Source organism: Diadema antillarum, unplaced genomic scaffold (assembly GCF_040938485.1).
Source record: "Diadema antillarum isolate AM-2024a unplaced genomic scaffold, OU_Dant_1.0 scf00000185, whole genome shotgun sequence".
Taxonomy (NCBI): domain Eukaryota; kingdom Metazoa; phylum Echinodermata; class Echinoidea; order Diadematoida; family Diadematidae; genus Diadema; species Diadema antillarum.
The window spans coordinates 531,384-550,341 of record NW_027271074.1 but is presented as its reverse complement, the minus strand read 5'-3'; the positions used below and the strand labels follow the sequence as shown (position 1 = coordinate 550,341).

At 36.9% G+C, this 18,958-nt stretch overlaps 1 protein-coding gene across 3 annotated transcripts in view; it reads left to right on the top strand.

Annotated features, from left to right (window-relative positions):
* Positions 1–16,394, top strand: part of LOC139723296 (semaphorin-1A-like) — an 87,935-nt gene extending 71,541 nt beyond the window's left edge. For all 3 annotated transcript variants that reach the window (XM_071634556.1, XM_071634555.1, XM_071634554.1), the window contains 7 exons: positions 3,977–4,169; positions 5,170–5,237; positions 6,464–6,651; positions 7,667–7,698; positions 10,753–11,076; positions 14,347–14,423; positions 15,075–16,394. In XM_071634556.1, the coding sequence (XP_071490657.1) occupies positions 3,977–4,169; positions 5,170–5,237; positions 6,464–6,651; positions 7,667–7,698; positions 10,753–11,076; positions 14,347–14,423; positions 15,075–15,143 (951 nt within the window). In that variant the 3' untranslated portion in view covers positions 15,144–16,394. The remainder of the gene's footprint in view (positions 1–3,976; positions 4,170–5,169; positions 5,238–6,463; positions 6,652–7,666; positions 7,699–10,752; positions 11,077–14,346; positions 14,424–15,074) is intronic.
* The last annotated feature ends 2,564 nt before the right edge of the window (positions 16,395–18,958 follow it).

The following is an 18,958-nucleotide window of genomic DNA, read 5'->3' as shown; positions in this document are numbered from 1 at the left end:
CATTCTTGTTAACCCGCTGCAGATTGTGTTTTGGGCCTTGCCTTCAGGTTCTCCGTATTCATCATTAGCAATTCCACACTCTACTTCGTTTCCCTCTCTCCCTCCTTCCCTCTACCTCTCTCTCACTTTCTACCCACAGCTCGACAGCAGGCGCTAAATGGCATAATAACTGTACATGTTACTTTTTGTGTCTTACTGAACATAACCTTGTGATAGTTTTAATGCAACAACAGTTTTATAATTTATACCAAAGGAGGCTCTATAAGCAAATCATGTTCTACCCCAGAAACAAATGATAGCTCGGCCACAATAATGGTTCACATTTTATTATAGTCTTTTTTTCTTCTTCTTTTTTAATCACATAGGCATACCCCACTTTTCTCATTTGGCACCATTAACTCGCCTGGTCTTATCTTCTATCCATTCTCCGTTTCTTTTTCACAAACACTGACTGCTCGCGGCTTAAAGCCAAACAAGCTTGCTTTCATGTAGGTCCCGTCATACTTCTCTTCGTTCAATCCCATTCGATTTCGACCAGTTATCATTACAATTGATGTGTTATTACCATGTATATTGTTCAGGGTTTGTTTTTTTTTGCACATTGTTTACAAGGTAGAGGAACCTGTATTATTATTTTTGATGTGATATTCATATACGAGAAGTATGAAAATAAATGAATTGAATTGAATTGAATTGAATAATCTTCCATCAGTAAACATCAATATGCTGTTTTGATTGCCCATGAAGACAATAAATTTAGTTTCTAAAATACTCCAAAGAAAATTTATTACAGAGGAGCCAAGGAATGCAGCTGCTGCAGGTGCATATTGGTCGTGCCATGAAGAGGTAGTATAGGGGACATTTATGTTCTTGTTGGTTTTAATGAGGGCACTATCATCCATAAATAGGACATTATAAAAAATACCATAAACAGTGAATTATGAGTATATATGGGTATTACATTTAATCATATCAAGAAAGCAGTAATGGACCCAGTATCACAATCCCTGTGTACTTCACATTCATTGTACCAAGGATATTCAAGAAGAACTAACCTCAAATGTTGTTTACTAATCTCTCTCATATTACTTTATTTAGACTTGTCAATGAAAGAGCACTGGACTTACCACTTGTAGAAGGCCGGGGGAATGATATTACCATTCATAGTTATGTCAGTAAGAAATCAAGGGAATGCGTGCTCTTCCTCAAGAATTATGATGTGGGAAATTCTCATTTTATTTTCTTTAGGCTGTTGCCCTTACATCACAAATTGTTGTAGTCTTCTTAAAGAGTGATGGCAGCACATGGATTTAACCGAAACTTTATAAATGCAAAGCTTTTGAACAGATCATCAGATTTGCCTCAAATTTAATTGATGTGAATTACAAAATACTTTTGCAATGAATGAATCCACATACATATGAGGGGTCCCCTTTCTAATGTCAGTGCAATGCTCCTAACCCCAAGAAATATAGCGATTTCATAGCACATGTGCAGATCAATAATACGGTACCCCCCCTACATAATGGAGACGGCAAGTCACCTTTTCAAGTCATTTTTTTTTTTTTTGCTGAATTGCCACTACTCGCCATCATAAATGTCTGAAAATGATAATTGCTAAATCCAGACAATTGCAAGGTAATCACAGACATTTTATTTCTTAACCATAATTCTTTTTTTCAATAAAAGGTTTCATCATCATTTTATCATTTTGTTTCAGAGATTATGATTGAAAACAAGAAAACAAACAATCAAGCTCATCAATAGCTTGGAATTAGAAAACATGATAATTAACCAACATACTAGTATATAGTGGGGGGTGCAAAAGGTGAGCGATTCGTTGGTCATCAACTGTGTACTGTTGTAAGTAGCGGAAACAGTACACCAAGAATACAAATGCTTTAGGGCTTCACAGATTACTTGCTTTAGTGCTGTTAAAAAGTATTTTAAAAATGTGCTGCTATCATAATGATGATAAAGTGTTTAAACTAATACATTAATATTTTATCATGCCTCTGCCCGAAGGGTGCCAGAGGCATTTATTTTTTTGGAAAATTTATTATATCTGGATTTATTGGAGTTGTTGAATTGGATATTTAACAAAGACAAGGGAAGTGAATTCCCGGAACTTTGATGCAGGTATCAAATTAATCTGTGAATGAAAGTAGACGAGACATTTCAGAATTGGAAACATTAACCTAGAGTTTGTGTTATTATACAGTGTACTTTATGTATACATTAAGTTTAGGGTAAACATTCTCATTCAACATGGAGAAACTACAATATGTAATAGATGAGACATCTTATTGTGTAAATCATCTAGAATGTCAAGTATTATGCTTTCGTCCAAAATAGGTCAAAGTAATCAACGCATTCGTATCAAATATAACGGAAAAGGAAGAGGGAACATATATACATGTGTATATGTGACAATTGGGGGTTAACATTTGCATCAGATTTATGAGGAAGTGATTGTGAAAACAAATGATGCATCAAAGTAAATTGAAATTGATAAAAATGTTGAAAATGTTTTAGAACTGAAAGTTGTTGAACAAGGGTTTGGATGGAGCAAAGTAGTCATATTTCGAACATATCATGTGGATGGCATGTTTTTGATGACAATAAAGCTAATGCACTTTCAAGGGCTGAGTAATGACCCATAGATGGTGTCAACATATGTTCATCACTGTATTGTACAGAACAGAAAGATAGTTTGAGGAGGAAGTAAATTTTGGTAGCTTACAGTGGTACATTGTGATAATAATCTTCCATCAGTAACCATGAATATACTGTTTTGATTGCCCTTTGAAGACAATAAATTTAGTTTCTAAAATACTCCAAAGAAAATTTATTACAGAGGAGCCAAGGAATGCAGCTGCTTCAAGTGCATATTGGTCGTGCCATGGGGAACATTGGGAACATTATGTTCTTGTTGGTTTTAACGAGGGCACTATCATCCATAATTAGGATATGAAAAAAAAAACACTGTAAACAGTGAATTATGAGTATGTGGGTGTAACATTAAATCATATCAAGAAAACAGTAATGGACCCAGTATCACAATCCCTGGAGTACTTCACATTCATTGTACCAAGGGCATTCAAGAAGAACTAACATCATCAAATTTTGTTAACTAATCTCTCTCATATTACTTTATTTAGACTTGTCAATGAAAGAGCACTGGACTTACCACTTGTAGAGGGCCGAGGGAATAATATTACCATTCATAGTTATGTCAGTAAGAAAGCAAGGGAATGCATGCTCTTCCTCAAGAATTATGATGTGGGAAATTCTCATTATATTTTCTTTAGGCTGTTGCCCTTACATCACAAAATGTTGTAGTCTTCGTAAAGAGTGATGGCAGCACATGGACTTAACCAAAATTTCATAAATGCAAAGCTTTAGAACAGATCATCAGATTTGCCTTAAATTTAACTGGTGTGAATGACAAAATATTTTTGCATTCAATGTATCCACATACATATGAAAGGTCCCCTTTTTAATGCCAGTGCAATGCTCCTAACCCCAAGAAATATAGTGATTTCATAGCACATGCGCAGATTAATGATACAGTACCCCCCCCCCCCCAATCGTAGGTAGCAGCCCAAGTGAGTGCAGTTTGAAAACAAGCTTGTGATCCGGCTTGACACCATGTGAGCACTGAATTAATTCCACAAATGCTCATTATTTATCATTGAGGCAGGTTGTCCCCAAACTACAAATCCTGCTGTTGATGATAAAGCGCCATGTGAATGTAACTCGTAGTTACTAGCCAATTTGCCTATCACCGATCATGATCAGGCAGGTTGTCCACTAACTATGAATCCTGTTATTAATGGTGATAAGTGCCATGTGAATGTAGCTTGTAGTTATTAGCTATTGATTTAAATTTGCCTATCATTGATCATAGCATAGCCATGTAAATATCATGACTATTGTCTTTCACCAAGTATGTTTCTTTGCTCCTTTTCCACAGTGCTCTAACCCGTCCCGAAGAAAGAGCTTTTTTGAGCAGTTCCCTCTCATGAATCAGGCCATCACGAATTTCAACATTTACGACAGTCTCCCCGGCCAGGTGCACCGACCAATTCTCACAGCAAGTCAGCTCCGATTCTCGGCAATTGTCATTGATTTCACTACAGACATGGACATCTTCTACATTGCAACAGGTATGGATTCATATGAAATCATTTCTCCCATTTTTAGCTCAAAATGAGGACACACATGAATAATGTGATTCATTACACCATACATTCATACCGTGTAAGCTGCAATAATGATGTGGCTTTACAGCGACAAGAAATTTGATGGTTGTTTGGGACTTTTGAATTTTGTATTTCCACTTCCTCAAAGCAGAATTTCCAAGTCAAAGAATATGTTGAAATAGAAAGCATTTTCATTGTGTGTGTGTTTTTTTTCTTTCCTAAAGCATGCTGCTATGGTGTGAACTAATTTGCTGTGTTTGCACAACATCATGGATTTTCTCATTCTGGACACCTGCACTTAGTTTTGCAAATTGCAATTTTTAGCTCTATTGCATTGCTGCAAGTGTGTTCTTTATTCACACCATGCCTAATCAACTAAATATGCAATTTCTGCCAGTGAAGATGCCTCAACATGCAACTTTGTACATGTAGTATCGATTTCTGAATGTAACTCATGCCGCTGATGTCAAATATGTCAATGCAGCAGCGTTCTTCTTTTGTTCGCTCATTAATGACCCGAGGAGCACACTCTTCTATGTGATTTTCTAGTGCATTTCATGAGGAAGAAAACAAAAGTACGGAGTGGCTCATTCTTTCATTCTGCTGATGTTTGGTATGGGAAATGAGCCGACTCACTGTCGAGACTCTTTTCAGGTGGACTGATAGTGTGCTTTATTTTTTTGATGTTGAGAGAAAGTCTGTGTGGTGAAACTGAAATAAGAAGTGTGTTTACTGTAAATGTAGTGCAACTGTTCTATCATTGTACCACTTGGCACAGGATTCTTCATCTGTAGTGCAAATTACTTAGGAAATATTGCAACATTTTCTTTTCTTCTTCTGTGAGCAAACAGGAAAAAAATGTTTGTGACAGGTATTACTAATGTCTTTCAATGAATTATGTAAAATATGAATAATATGTTTTTATGTTGACTTTTTTTTTTAATTGTCATTGTTCACTCCATAGCCACTGGCAGCATACTCAAAGCATATCAGGATGGAACAGAATTCAAAGCATTTGAGATATTTGTCACTGTAAGTACAAGTTGGTGTTGTTCTTGTTAAACACACACACACAAAAAGAAAAAATACTGAGGGCATTTATATGTTGTCACTATTTTTTTTAAAGTCAACATATCACTTGAGGAGATTCCACTGCTATGTGTAAAATAAGAATGGGGCATTACAGTTGGCAGATGAATTTCTGATATTTTTTCTGCAGCCCCCAAATAATAAGTGTTTTTAATACTTGATGTGTTAACTCAAAAGGGTCATAAGAGGGGACAAGATAAATAAATGTTAGATATTTTCCACGGCCTGTTGATATTATCATCAGCCTTTTGAAAAATAGTTAATAGTATTTTTTTTTTAAATATGCTGCCACCAAATCTGATGTATGTGAGGACGAGAAACTTTTCCTTCACTTTAACCAAACTGAATCTATGGTTTGGTATTGTGTCTGTTTATCATAGTTTATAACTATTCATTACCAATGTTTTAAAGTAAAACAGTTTTCCTTACCATTAGAACCATGCGTCATTCATATGTAATTATAATTCTATACTGTAAACGTCAATATTTTCGCGCGATTAATTTTTCGCGCTGAGCGGCTCGAAAACGTATTCGCGGGTTCTTAAATTCGCGCTCCGCAGCAGGTTACTTTACTGTAGTACACATTCACTGCTTTCATCCAAAGCCTCTGCTACATAGCTTGCTATGCCAGCGTACGACAAGCGACGTAGCGAGCGGCTCGACTGCGAGTACAAGCACTCTAATACGTAGTACAGCTGTGACTCTAGTACCGTAGTCACGGGGGACTGTAGCATCGATGCGTGCGGTGCACACATGCATGCTACAGTACACAGCAATCTAGGGTATCGTCTCTTCGCACAGTACTAGTAGCGTAAACATGCCTGTACATTGTACTACGTAGCAGTATCATCGATGAAGCGCACACAATTCATCCCGTTCAAAATGTGCGTAGAAAATTGTGAAGATATATTCGCGCGTTTTTGAATTCGCGCTAGCCGAGCGTAGCGCGAAATCCGCGAAAATTAATGTACCGCGAAAATTTCCACGTTTACAGTAACTGAATCATGACTTGGCAATGCCTTTTAGAAAACTAAAGGAACTGTGTCTGTCAAATTGGCAAATTTGTCTCAAGTAGGACAGTGGATTGAATGATTAAGAAATGGATTATGTAATGTACATGCATATATGCATATTTTTCTTTATTCATTTCGGTTTGTTTCTGTGATTAGGATGACAAGAGACCCCTGGTCGGTCTGGAGCTATCGGGGGCGGGGTCTGATCGTCATCTGCTGGCCATCTCTGACAACAAGATCTTCAACGTACCCCTGCAGAACTGTGCCACGGATTGCCGTCAGGTGTGTGAGGAGTATCTCCGCGGCTACTGCCACTGGGAGGGCAACTGCTGCAAGAAGAATGGGTAAGCAAGGAGGAAAAATTATCACATTTGGACACTTTCACTGACTCCCTTTTCCTTGTTTTTGTTATGAATATGAAGAAAAAGTGATAAAGAGTGAGATTGGTGTAATGTGAAAATGACTTTCTCGTGAATAGTATTGAAATATTTGTTCACACTTCCATTATGTTTTCATATATCTCTATCGCTGTAAGTTGTTTTGTTGAATGTTGCCATAGGCAAAATTGTAATCATACACCGCAAGCATGTTGAGACACTCATGTTTGCACAGTGCAAGAAATCTTTATAGGTGTGAGCTGCCATTGCAAACGTGTGATGAAGTTGTCAGACATTGAGTTCCTTCACTCTAATATTATTAAGTTTTTCTGGCCGTTAGTCTTCTTTGATGCATGTAATTTATGATATTTTGTCCAAGTTATATTTCAAGAATGTCAGTCAGAATTTGGCTTTGAAAAAGCTTGGAGAAAATCAGTGTGAATTTCAGAGGCATTCATGCACGCTAGAGACTGAGCATTGAAATACAGCAGGTCAATTTAAAATACTGCAGTGATGTGCTTTATGAGACCAAAAAGTTCAAAAATTTTCAAACATTATACTCTGATGTGTGAACTAAATGTAGTTAATGTGTAAAATTTTCAAGTTATAAAGAAATATGATAATTTTTTAGTTTTTCATTCATTTTACCTTGATTTGCAGATTTCTCGGCATTTATATCATGATTTTCTTTAGGTTTTTTTCATAGGTCTCAGATGAACACTAACCGGATTTCTTTCATGGTCACTCTTAAAAATTAGTAACAATGAAGAGAAGAATGAAACTATTGACTATTATACCATCATATACTTATACTTGCAGAAAAGTGGCATTCAGTAGTCCTCTCATGGAGATGAATAGAGTAGATGTCCTCATGTTTGATTACATCCTATGGAGAAAATACCCACCATTTTGTTGTCCAAAGAAGGAGGCATACAATTTGTGAATCTCATGTATTTCACATTGCTGCTTTTATTTCCCACAGTGAGACGTCGTGTGCTTCAAACCCTTCAGATGGTGAGTAGTGTGATGGCATTAACCCGTTCCCAGTGAGATTCTGATATTCCCAATACAGTTTTCAGGGGGGCCTACGAGCTTCTGGTAGGCAATGGGGTAAACCTCGTTGAACCAAGGTATCTCAAATATCAAATGAGTGGCCACTGCCTTGCAAGAGACTGCATATTGAAGAGAATGGGGGAGTGGCTGCAGGCAAAACATGGTACAGTGTTGCATTTCTGTCATGACATTATGAAATGATTTTTCTTTTCATTGTGATGATGCACACGATATCTTCATATCAAAAAAAAAATAGCAAGGTTATTGCTAATAAGGTGTGTGAAATCATATCACCAAAATGATACTTAAAGGGAACACAAACCCAAAGATCAATGTGAATTGAGTGAAAGCAGCAACATTAGTAGAACACATCAGTGAAAGTTTGAAGAAAATCGGACAATCGATGCAAAAGTTATGAATTTTTAAAGTTTTGGTGTTGGAACCGCTGGATGAGGAGACTACTAAGGGCTTTTTACACTTGTAAAATTTTGCTTAGCCCCGGACCAACGGTGGGGCTAAGGGGGGGCCTTAGCCCCACCGTTGGTACGGGACTATCCTTAGCCCACTTTCTGTTTACACTCGTTTTTGCCAAAGTGGGCTAGCCCCACCGATAGTACGGTACTATCTGGCCCTGCAAAATAGCAGGGGTTAGCACCGCAATTGCGGTGCCAAGCAAGTGAGTGTAAACAGAACGAAAAAATAATCCTGGGCTAAGCGACGGAGACGAAGTCCGACCCTCACTGACCAATCAGAAACGAGGTAATCAAGTGCTGCCGGTGCGTGCGTGTACGTGTACAGTACACAGCGTAATTATGAATATTCATGTGGTTTGGAAAGTCCGGGGCTAAGAAATACGAGTGTAAAAAGGTCAGTTTTCTCCTTAGCCCCGGACAAGAGATAGTACGGGACTAATTGGCGAGTGTAAAAAGCTGAAAAAATTGGTACGGGACTAACGATAGTCCTGGGTCAGAGAAAGTCCGGGGTTAAGAAACACAAGTGTAAAAAGCCCTCTAGAGGATATGACGTATGAGTGGACCACAATGTAAAGAAAATATAAAGAAAACTCCACAAAAAGTCATTTTTCATGAAAATTACAAGTTCCATCAACTTGATACTGATATACGTTAAGGATAGCAATCATTCCCCCTGCTTTCTGAAAGCGGTTAGTCAAGTGCTCTTTCATAATGCTAGAAAAGTGAATTTTTGTTGATTTTTCTTTATATCTTCTTTGTATTGTTGTCCACTCATACGTCATAATCTCTAGTAGTCTCCTCGTCCAGCGGTTCCAACACCAAAACTTTAAAAATTCATAACTTTTGCATCGATTGTCCGATTTTCCTCAAACTTTCACTGATGTGTTCTATCAATGTTGCTGCTTTCACTCAATCCACATTGCTATTTGGGTTTACGTTCCCTTTAAGTATTGAACTGGGAAAATATGCATACAGATATAATGTACATGGTCATCACAATTTTCTTTTGACCCTTTTTGAACTCTCTGCATGTCAGCAAAATCCCACAGTTAAATTTCAATTAATTCCTCTTCATGAAAAGATATCCATAGTTTTTGAAATACAACTTCATCAACAAGCACTGTGGTACCGTGGGGATAATTATTGAGGTAATTTCTATCAGTACATGTTATGATGTGTGTATACATTTGTGAATTGCATATTCTTCTTTGTTTCCATTTAGTCATCCACTCACTTATTATCTACACTCAGCAAAAAAAGAAAGTAAACACTTTTTCGAGTTCAAATTTTTCATAGAAGATTTTCATGAAAATCAATATATTTTATACCATATTAAAGGTAATTTAATTGGCTATCAATCTAGTAGGTCAATATAAAAGGAAACTTTACACATGAGTGAACACATTTGTTTTTATCCTCCAAAGCACAAAAGTAAAAATTACAAAAATTGACATATCGTCTTTCATTTGCAAATGCCCTTTAAGACATCAATGATAACAAAAGACCAGTTTAATACAATGAGAGACACAAAGAAATGGCAAAAATAAGTTTGTATTCTCTTAATCTCTTTATAACCTCAAACAAAATAAAAGTAGGAAACTTTAGGGCAGAATTTTTACAGAACTCAAACTTCAAGTGACATAGGGAGTAAGGGCACGAAGATGATGAAATGAACAGAATATCTTTATTTCATTCATTCAATTTAGTAATTTAAGAATTCATAAGACAAATTCAAGAACCAAATATGATTTACAATTTTCGTGATTTGAATATTCAATTCAAAATTCTACCATTTCTGCTAATGTTGCTTATTCTCTCATTTCATGTGAATTTGGATTTGACAGAACATTCTTCATTTTCCTCCATCATTTTTAGCCTTTATTGATCTTTTGGGCTTTAAAGAATTTATAGAGATCATACATTGTAGGTATATTTTTGCAACTGGATCCATGATCATTATTGTGTCAAATTTGTCTTTTGTTCTTATTGTTACACGGAAGAACATTTATGCATGAATGACAACTTGATCATTTTTGCAATTTTCACTTTTGTGCCTTGGAAGAGAAAAACAAAGGTGTTCACCCATGCGTAAAGTTTCCCTTTGTATTGACTTATCAAGTTGATAGCCAATTAAATTACCTTTCATATGGTATATGATACGTTAACATTTCACCAAAAATTCTATGAGTAATATAAACTTGAAAGAGTGTTTACTTTCTTTTATTGCTGAGTGTACATCTATTTATTCCTTGCAGTGTAGTTCATTGAAGAAAAGAAGATTCAGCTATCTCAAAATTGAGACATAAAACTGACAAAAGCAAAGATTAATATTTCTAGAGATTTTCCAGATAAAAGTGATATTGAATTATTTGCTTGGTGGAAAATATGTGTATTCATCCATTACACTGTATGTATATATGATCAGCTAGTTGGTAAGATGCAGATGCTCTGATTGCTTTAATCCACCCCATCTAATCTTTCTTTTCTTATTTTTTACCCCTTTTTCTATTTTTTGTTTGTTTGTTTTTGTGTGTCTATTCAGTCCACGTGAGCATCAGCCCGAGCGAGACAATCACAGCCTGCGAGAATGACCACGTCCTGCTGTACTGCCACGCCCAGGTGAGCCCACTGTGCTTCCCGGGGGAGGTCAACCTGGAATGGACGAGGGACGGCAACGCACCCATCGACAACATGGGACACCTCATCACGCGGGACCTGCTCTTCAACACGCTCACTGACAAGCTTAGCCTGATCACTGTCCATACCGTGATTGCGAAGAGCAGCACCAACTTCACGTGCCGCGCGACGATGGACGTCAGTGGCCGCAACCAGACCGCCGTGGCGACCACACCCATTGCGATTAGAAGTGAGTGTGACTGTTTAATTCCATCACTTGGAAAGATTGACTTTTGGTTTTCTGCCTGCTTCAAGCTTTGACTTTAATATAGCACAAATATGAATGAAAGACATACAGGGTGCATTCTACTATATTGTGTGCACCCATTCACATGTATATCTAAAAGCATAAGTTTTATGGTCATGATGTGTATATATTATATCATAACTTTCTTTATATCAATAAATAAGATATTGTATACATACCGGTGGACACAAATTTTACATATTTTGCATGTGTTTAAATGCATTCATTCTTGTAATTTCAAAGTGCACAGTGGCTTGGACATTGGCTAGTATTGGAAAAATTACAATCACACTCAGTAAGATTCACTTTTTGCAGATTTTTCAGACCTATCTTTTTTTTTCTTCAAAATTTCCATGTACCACTTTAGCAGAAATACCCCTGATGTTCAGTGGGAATTCAATTTGACGAAATTTTTAAAATGCTACTCTTCAACTCTTAATTAATTGGACCCTACCGTGGCTGAATTTAGTTCATTGTCCTTCACTAAATCTTTAGGCTTTTTTTTAAATTCTTTTCAGAATGATCATTTTGTAACCAGTCAGAAGTAGATTTTGCCTATTGCACAATCTAAACATTTGCTGTTTGGCACTAGGACATGTTGGGTGACATTGTGCTGGCAGTAACATTGAGCACTTGCAACTTCTACTCATACATTTGTATCAGTGTGAGTGGTAGGGAGTCACATTCCTCACTTACTGTAAAAGTGGATATTTTCGCGCAACTAATTTTTCGCGCTAGGCCGGGTCAGAAGAGTTTCGCATGTATTTAATTCCGCGGAATCAAGACGTCTCGCACAGGAACATATGGCAAGTGAAAATATTCGCGGGTTTTTATTTTCGCGCTAGTTTCTGGTTGCGTGAAATGCGCGAAAATTTCAACACTGCGAAAATTTCCACTTTTACAGTACATCTCAGACCTTGTCTCTGTGTGCTCCTCTACAGGCAGTGACTGTGTGTGTGTGGGGGGGGGGAGGGGATGGGACAGAGAGAAAGAGAGAGAAAGGGAGATATGTGTTTACATCAAGTTTCACAGTGTACATATGAGGGAGGACTCTATTACGACGCTTGAGACGACGCTTGAGCTGGACGTTCTCCCCTCCCCTGCGTCGTGCTGAAATAAAGCTTTAGATTACGCTGGGATGCAACGTATGAAAAATAAAATGGCGCCCCCATATGATCGATGCATGAAGTAGTTCTTTACATCGCAAATTGTGCGGACGTAAAAATAGCCCAGAACGCGTAGTGAAAAACTCAGACGACGCAAGCTAAAAATAGATCGACTTGACGCGCGCTTCTGTGCATGCTCAGAACATTTTTTTTTTCCTCTGAACATCCCCGTTGCGAAAATCTAAAGCTCCCTATTGTTCACTCGAATGGTGCAGCAAAAACTCATTCAATGTCTCAGTGCTGCTTATTTTTCAGCTTTGGCTTGATACATATTGTGAATTCTTATTCAAGAGGATTTTGATACAGAGTTAATGAGACTGTCATTTTTATTGCTGTTTTTTATGGCTTTCTTTGAAAGCACATGCCAACATTCTGGGATTTTATGTGGGGGATTTACCTCAGTCAATGCCAGCCACCACTTGACCATAATAATTATATGAAGAGTGTGATCACAAAACGGGTTAACCACATACTTGTAAGTTTGAGATGATTATGATAAAAACTGCAACAAAAAAATGATGAAAATAAACAAAGAAGAATACAATGTATGTGGGATAGTTGATATCATACACGGTAACTTCAAGAATATTCCTTGTTATGTATCAAGTGAGGTATCATTGAGAAGGATTTATTTTGCTTTATATGATGATGAACTTACTTCAAATTGTTTGAAAGTAGTGCTTCACATTTCTGTGATCTAACTCTTCATACACTCTTATATATACACTATACACATTTCCATGACAATGGAAATGAATATACTTTCCTCCTGCTCCAATTTATGCATGTCGTAAGTACTGTATACGCCATATATTTAGCGAGACTAAATTTTCGCGAATCGGGACTTCCCGACGATTTCGCTAGTGGTTAAATTCGCGATTGTGGAGTGCAGTACTGAATGGAGAAATTGCGTCACATTCATATCGGGATCAGAGTCATAACACTTATTGTCTCTAATTACGCAAAAAGCACCCGACTCACAAAATTTGCGAAAATAAAAACCTCGCAAAATATTCGGTGTATACAGTATTAAGGATGTATTTTGTGTTCTGTGAGAAATGTGCTGATGGAAATGCACTTTTAATCATAGGCAAATTTAAGAGTTCAGTGTTTGTGTGCATTCACATGCTGACATGGTGAAACCATTTGTAAGCTGACGCTCTTCAATGGAAAAACAAGGAAAAAGAAACGGGCGTTTGCAGAAATAATGGCTCATGCTGTAAAAAGTTATGGGAGAATATGACTTGTGTTAATGATGCTCAATAGTATGTAATGGGAACATTTAGTGCTGAGATGATTCTATACAGATGATTAATTTTTTCTTCTTCTTTTTTTTTTTAATTTGGCAATATGCCTGGCATCAAGAAAATGGTACAACCTCAATGTGCTATAATATAATTCTTCATCTGCAATAACCGTTTTATCCGTTTACTCATTCAATGACTCTTGCGTAAAAATGTATATGAAAGAATGCTTGATAATGCTAAAGGTCATCTGTGATCTACACATTTTACTGTATATTCATTTTGAATCTGTTATTATTATATGTGAAGCATTTGCATTGATTTACATAATATAGTGAGATTTTATTTCATGTTTCTTATATTTTTGGGTTGTCGGGATAGCAGATGCCATAACACCACAAATGTATGAAGTAATGCTAGTATGAAAATTTATTTAGAATTAGATTACAATTAAATATTAAGAAGCCAGCTGACTTCATGTGACACTCCTGAAAGCATTCATTTTACCAGCAAAAGTTCCTGCAAGCACAGATTTGTAGCAAAAAATAAGATATTGGGACATCTTTCTCTCTCAATAAACAGCCCATCCATATCAGGAAACACATCTCTGGCACTTTTTTTTGTTATACATTCTAAAGCTTCCTCCCCCCCCCCCCCCCCCCCCTTACACATGGACACACACACACACACTTTTCTTTTTTATCAGGATGCAGACTTATGTAAAAAGGAAATCAGCTTGATGACAATAATGGAAGTCAAGTCAACCTTTAACTGATGATTGAAAATTTTCTGTTATTCCCTAGATTGCATCACAAAGGGATCTCTGCAAGAGCGCTACCGTCTTCACAAGCATCTTGAAGTAGAGAACATCAAGAGCAAGGTTTGCAGCATCCTCACTTGTAACCCAATTCACGCCACATCTGATAGATAGAGAAAAAAAATATATGAATAGATCATATTGTAAAGATAAATACAAGTGTAGAGCAGTGGATGAATGGATAAATAATGATAATGTTAATGATAATGATAAAAATATTGATAATGATGATAATAAAAATGTCTACAATGTAGAATAAAAGAATATCAGAATTTTGCATGTGTCAGAAAGTTGCGAGTTGCACATATATATGCATATAAAATGTATTATATTTGTTCCCTTTGTTTTTGCGCAGGGAAACTTAGGTTTTTTTTTAACAACACTAACAATAGATTCAAAACATTATTGGCAAAAAGCCTGTAATTGCATTTCTGTTTGATATAAGCCAGTAAGGTTTACGCATTGTCTGTTATGAGCATTTGATATGATCCAAAATATGTGTGAGATATGTAAATGTGAATGAGACTTTAAAGAAGCAGGATAATAAAGATGTTTTTCCGTATATATTCAGCTGTGGCTTGTTGCTTCCTCCACAAGATTTGCTCTCTTCACTCGGACATTAAGTCCATTTGATATGAGTCATTGAGAAAATTATTGATTGATTGATTGATTGATTGATTGATTAATTGATTTGACTGATCTTTCCTGTTTCAGAACTGTGAACCAGAAGTCTTTGCCTGTGCCCGATGTCCTCAACGGAACTTTTGGTACACTGAGTTGTAATTCATCCTTGGAGGGATAATGAACTTTTTATCTTGCTGGAGTAAGCAGGTGCAGGTTCATCAAAAGAGAAAGATCTCCCCAGCTTTATGTGTCCCTTTCCGGTGCTGTGCTAACAAGGGGATTAACTCTTTTCTTTTTATTTTGGGTAAATGGAGCAACATGTACAAAAATTAACACTTCAACCAGAATGAATCTGTTTTTGAATGCTTGCACATAGGTCATACTCTGTGTGTATCGCTACATTTTGGATGCCGGAATCAACTTTGGTTCTGGTGTGTGATTCCTAACAATGTTTCATATGACTGTAATTATGATATTGCGCAGTGACATAGCATACATGCCTTTTATGTTTTTTTTTTTGTGTGTTTTTTTTTTTTTTGTGGTGCAGTAGAAGCAAGTACTCACCAGCAACAATTGAAACAGACACATATTTCGAACATGATTAATGTTAAGTTTTCCTGCGAAGCTGCATCTGATTTTTTCCCCCAATATTTGTACAGCTGTATTTGAAATATAGCTATCATGGGCAATGCGGAGTATTAAATGAGTAAACTGTTTGATACCAGGGTAATAATGCTTTAGACTTCACGATGTGGTGGAATTTGTGATATCAGTGGTGTCTTAAAAGATTGCAAGATCTTGCCGTTATTTATTTTGCTGAATATATCCTGTCCTTGCCAATTTCATGTTGTATATTTCAGTTTGTTGGAAAGCCTCATTCATGCATCTATTATTTATCTATTTATCACAAGTCAACATTAAAAGAGTAATCTGCCCTCAGATACTGAAGTCCTTTATGGCTCCATCCCAGAAGCAGCAGTGTGCTTGAGAGTTTGAAGGGTTGATAGTCGTGTGTCAGAAGTCTACACTGTACATCTATCCCTAAACCTGTATAAAGAAATGGTTTTCAGTTCAACAAGCATCGCACAATTATTTCAACAGAATTCTTGCCCAAGACGTTGATGCCCAAGTGTCTATGTAAAGATTAAATTCCTAGTGGATGATTCCCTCTACAGTGACGATATCAGAGAAGAGTGGAACGTATCAACCATTCTGACTATTTGAGTCAGCCATTGTCTTTAAAGAATCCACAAAGTGCATGTATCCCAACAGAGGTTAATGATGAGCTTGGGGATTACAGTATCTTATTTTGAGGATCAGTTCTCAAAGGTTGGAAGTCAATTTGAAAGTTGCTGTACACAGTGACTCTAACATTTTTGAGGGTTGAACAAAATGTCTGGGACAGCTAATGTGGACTCAAAAAATAAATCTTTTAAGTTTCTAAAATTTACATCATACTTACTCTTGGAAACATTTAGATATTTGCATAATGAATGTCTTTAGTAGAGTTCTATACGCATGATAGCCCCCTTCCTTGACTCATACCCATATGTGCACCAGCCGAGAATTCAAGCCGCCTGGAACTAGCTGAAGAGCCGTCTTGAATGACTGGTGGCTAATCTGTACAGTTCAACAATCTACCCTGTGTGCGCAAACGTGACTCAAAACATGACAATTTCCAAACTGTTTTGCATTTATGCTGAGCCTGAAAACACCACAGACCGCATCACCTCTCACGAAGAGTTTTGGAAAAGGTTTAGAGTGGATCATCTTTGCTGATTCTGTCCATTTCACACTAAGGATGGGACCATTTTAAGAGGGTTACAAGTGACTAAAGAAACAGACTGTGCTTGGTGTAAATGGAATGTTAGACTACAAGTTCAAGTTGCTATTGTCTTCTAGCCACTAATGCTTTTGCTGCTATGTTTTGTTTTTGTTTGTTCTGATTTGTTTTATATGTTTGTTATTTATTGCCAACACCTTGTGCAATTAGTCTTATCATTGGACAGTTACTTGGAATCTGGCATTGTGCACCTTTCATCATGAGGTATTAAAAATGATTCTTGCCAACTTTTCCAGTCAGACCACTGGTCTCGCATAATATGTAGGACAAGTTTAAAGCACAAGACTGTATTGTAACGTTGTGGAGCTAATTTTCGGGCAACACCACTAATATCTTGCATATTTTCAGCATTAACTGGCCAGTTGCAAAGTAGTGCCACTTTGGATCCTGTTAAGAAGGTCATCATTGAGCAAATCAATGCGATGTGCAGCTATCTTCAAATCAGAGAAGGATTGTACTGAATAGGAATATAAAACTTAAACATAGTACTTAGCCGGATGCAGAATTCATATTTCACCATTTGGAATTTGCTTGCAGTATATGGGGAAGCTCTATCAAGAAACTTGTCTTGCTAGGGCGATTTGCCAGAATATTCAATAGTTTTGTGGTATTTTCGGATCAAAAGTGTGAAATGATAAAAGCCGTTATACCAACTTTTATTCCTGAAGCGCCCTCTCAGTTTAGTAGTGGGTTGGTGGAATGCTGCTAGTATGTGGTGATCGAACCATGTCTAAGCATTAGTATTGAATTGTATGCAGAACAAGCTGCAAGCAATTCACTCTCATGTGTGATGGATACCGCTATGGCGCAATATATTGTAATCAATGTAGTTGAATGTAAAACATCACCTAGCAAGCATGATTGGGTAAGCTCTGAGACTATAGTACATCCAGTGCACCTTTTTGGTTGATATTTCACAATTTTCATCATTACCCATCTGTAATCATGTTATCTCGGCATTAGTTCTCACATTTCTTGTACGTAAGTGTACACATTCGAGCAAAATTGAACAGTTTGGCAGGCACGTGAGAATTATGTTTTCACTTTAAACAAATGTCAAAAAAGTCAAAGATTTGTTTGTTCAATCTCTATAAGACAGAAGACCTCCTTTGGACAAGAACCAAATTTTCCACAATGTTATTGATACAGACAACACGTGATGAGACCATTGATTATGCCAAATTTCAGGTCATTGTTTGTCATAGTAGAGCTATTGACATAAGATTATTCACCCAATAATCCTACATATTCTCTGATTGCTGAAGACATTTCCTGCCTTGCACATTTCTTGAGATGAATGTAGTGCTTTTATTATGTCACTATTAAGCTTTGACTGCAAATGATTATGTTGTGTTTCCTTTACACTCTTGATGATCCTTTTCTTTAACCCATTGAGGATGAGTCCCGAGCATACTCGGGCAGGTGTCTATGGGAAATGCGTGTCGTAGCAAAATAAGTCCATCCTCAACTGGTTGATAGTGACATTGTGCTACTGCTGAATATTTCTTTGGATGATTGGTAGCTTAAGGCTAAAGGTTATTCAAAGAATTATATCCAACATGCTTTGGAAAACATGCCAATAATGAATCCATATCTTGAAGCCACATTGTATCACTGCACAATGCTGGTTGATCCAGTTTCTGTGCAACAGACTTTTGTCAGTGACAGGCAGTAAGACATTAAGCCAATCTGTTACACCCACTGTAGCTATGTGACCGCCCAGCTCAAAACCTGCAAAAACTTTATAGCCAAGATACATTTCCACTTTTCTAAAGAGTTTTAAAAAGTAAGCTTTAAGCTTTCAAAGGATGCATATCTTGAAAAAAAAAAATTGGACCATCATAGCCTCTTCAAAAAGTGATTGAAATAAGAGATAGGAGGTGCAGTTTCATAGAAAAAGGAGAAAAGGAGATGTAAAGAGTAAAGTGACTCAGGTGTGCTATGCAGAAGTATCAAAGAGAATATCCTATTTCCCAATGAAAGCAGCACCCGTCCGAGAAAAAAACACATATACATACTGTCCAGAAAACCTGCTATTTATCTCGATTTTGGTTTTGTTTTGAACAGCAAATTTTGACAGCAGGTAAAAAAAGAAAACAAAATTAATCTCCCTGGCAAGACAAACTTCTAA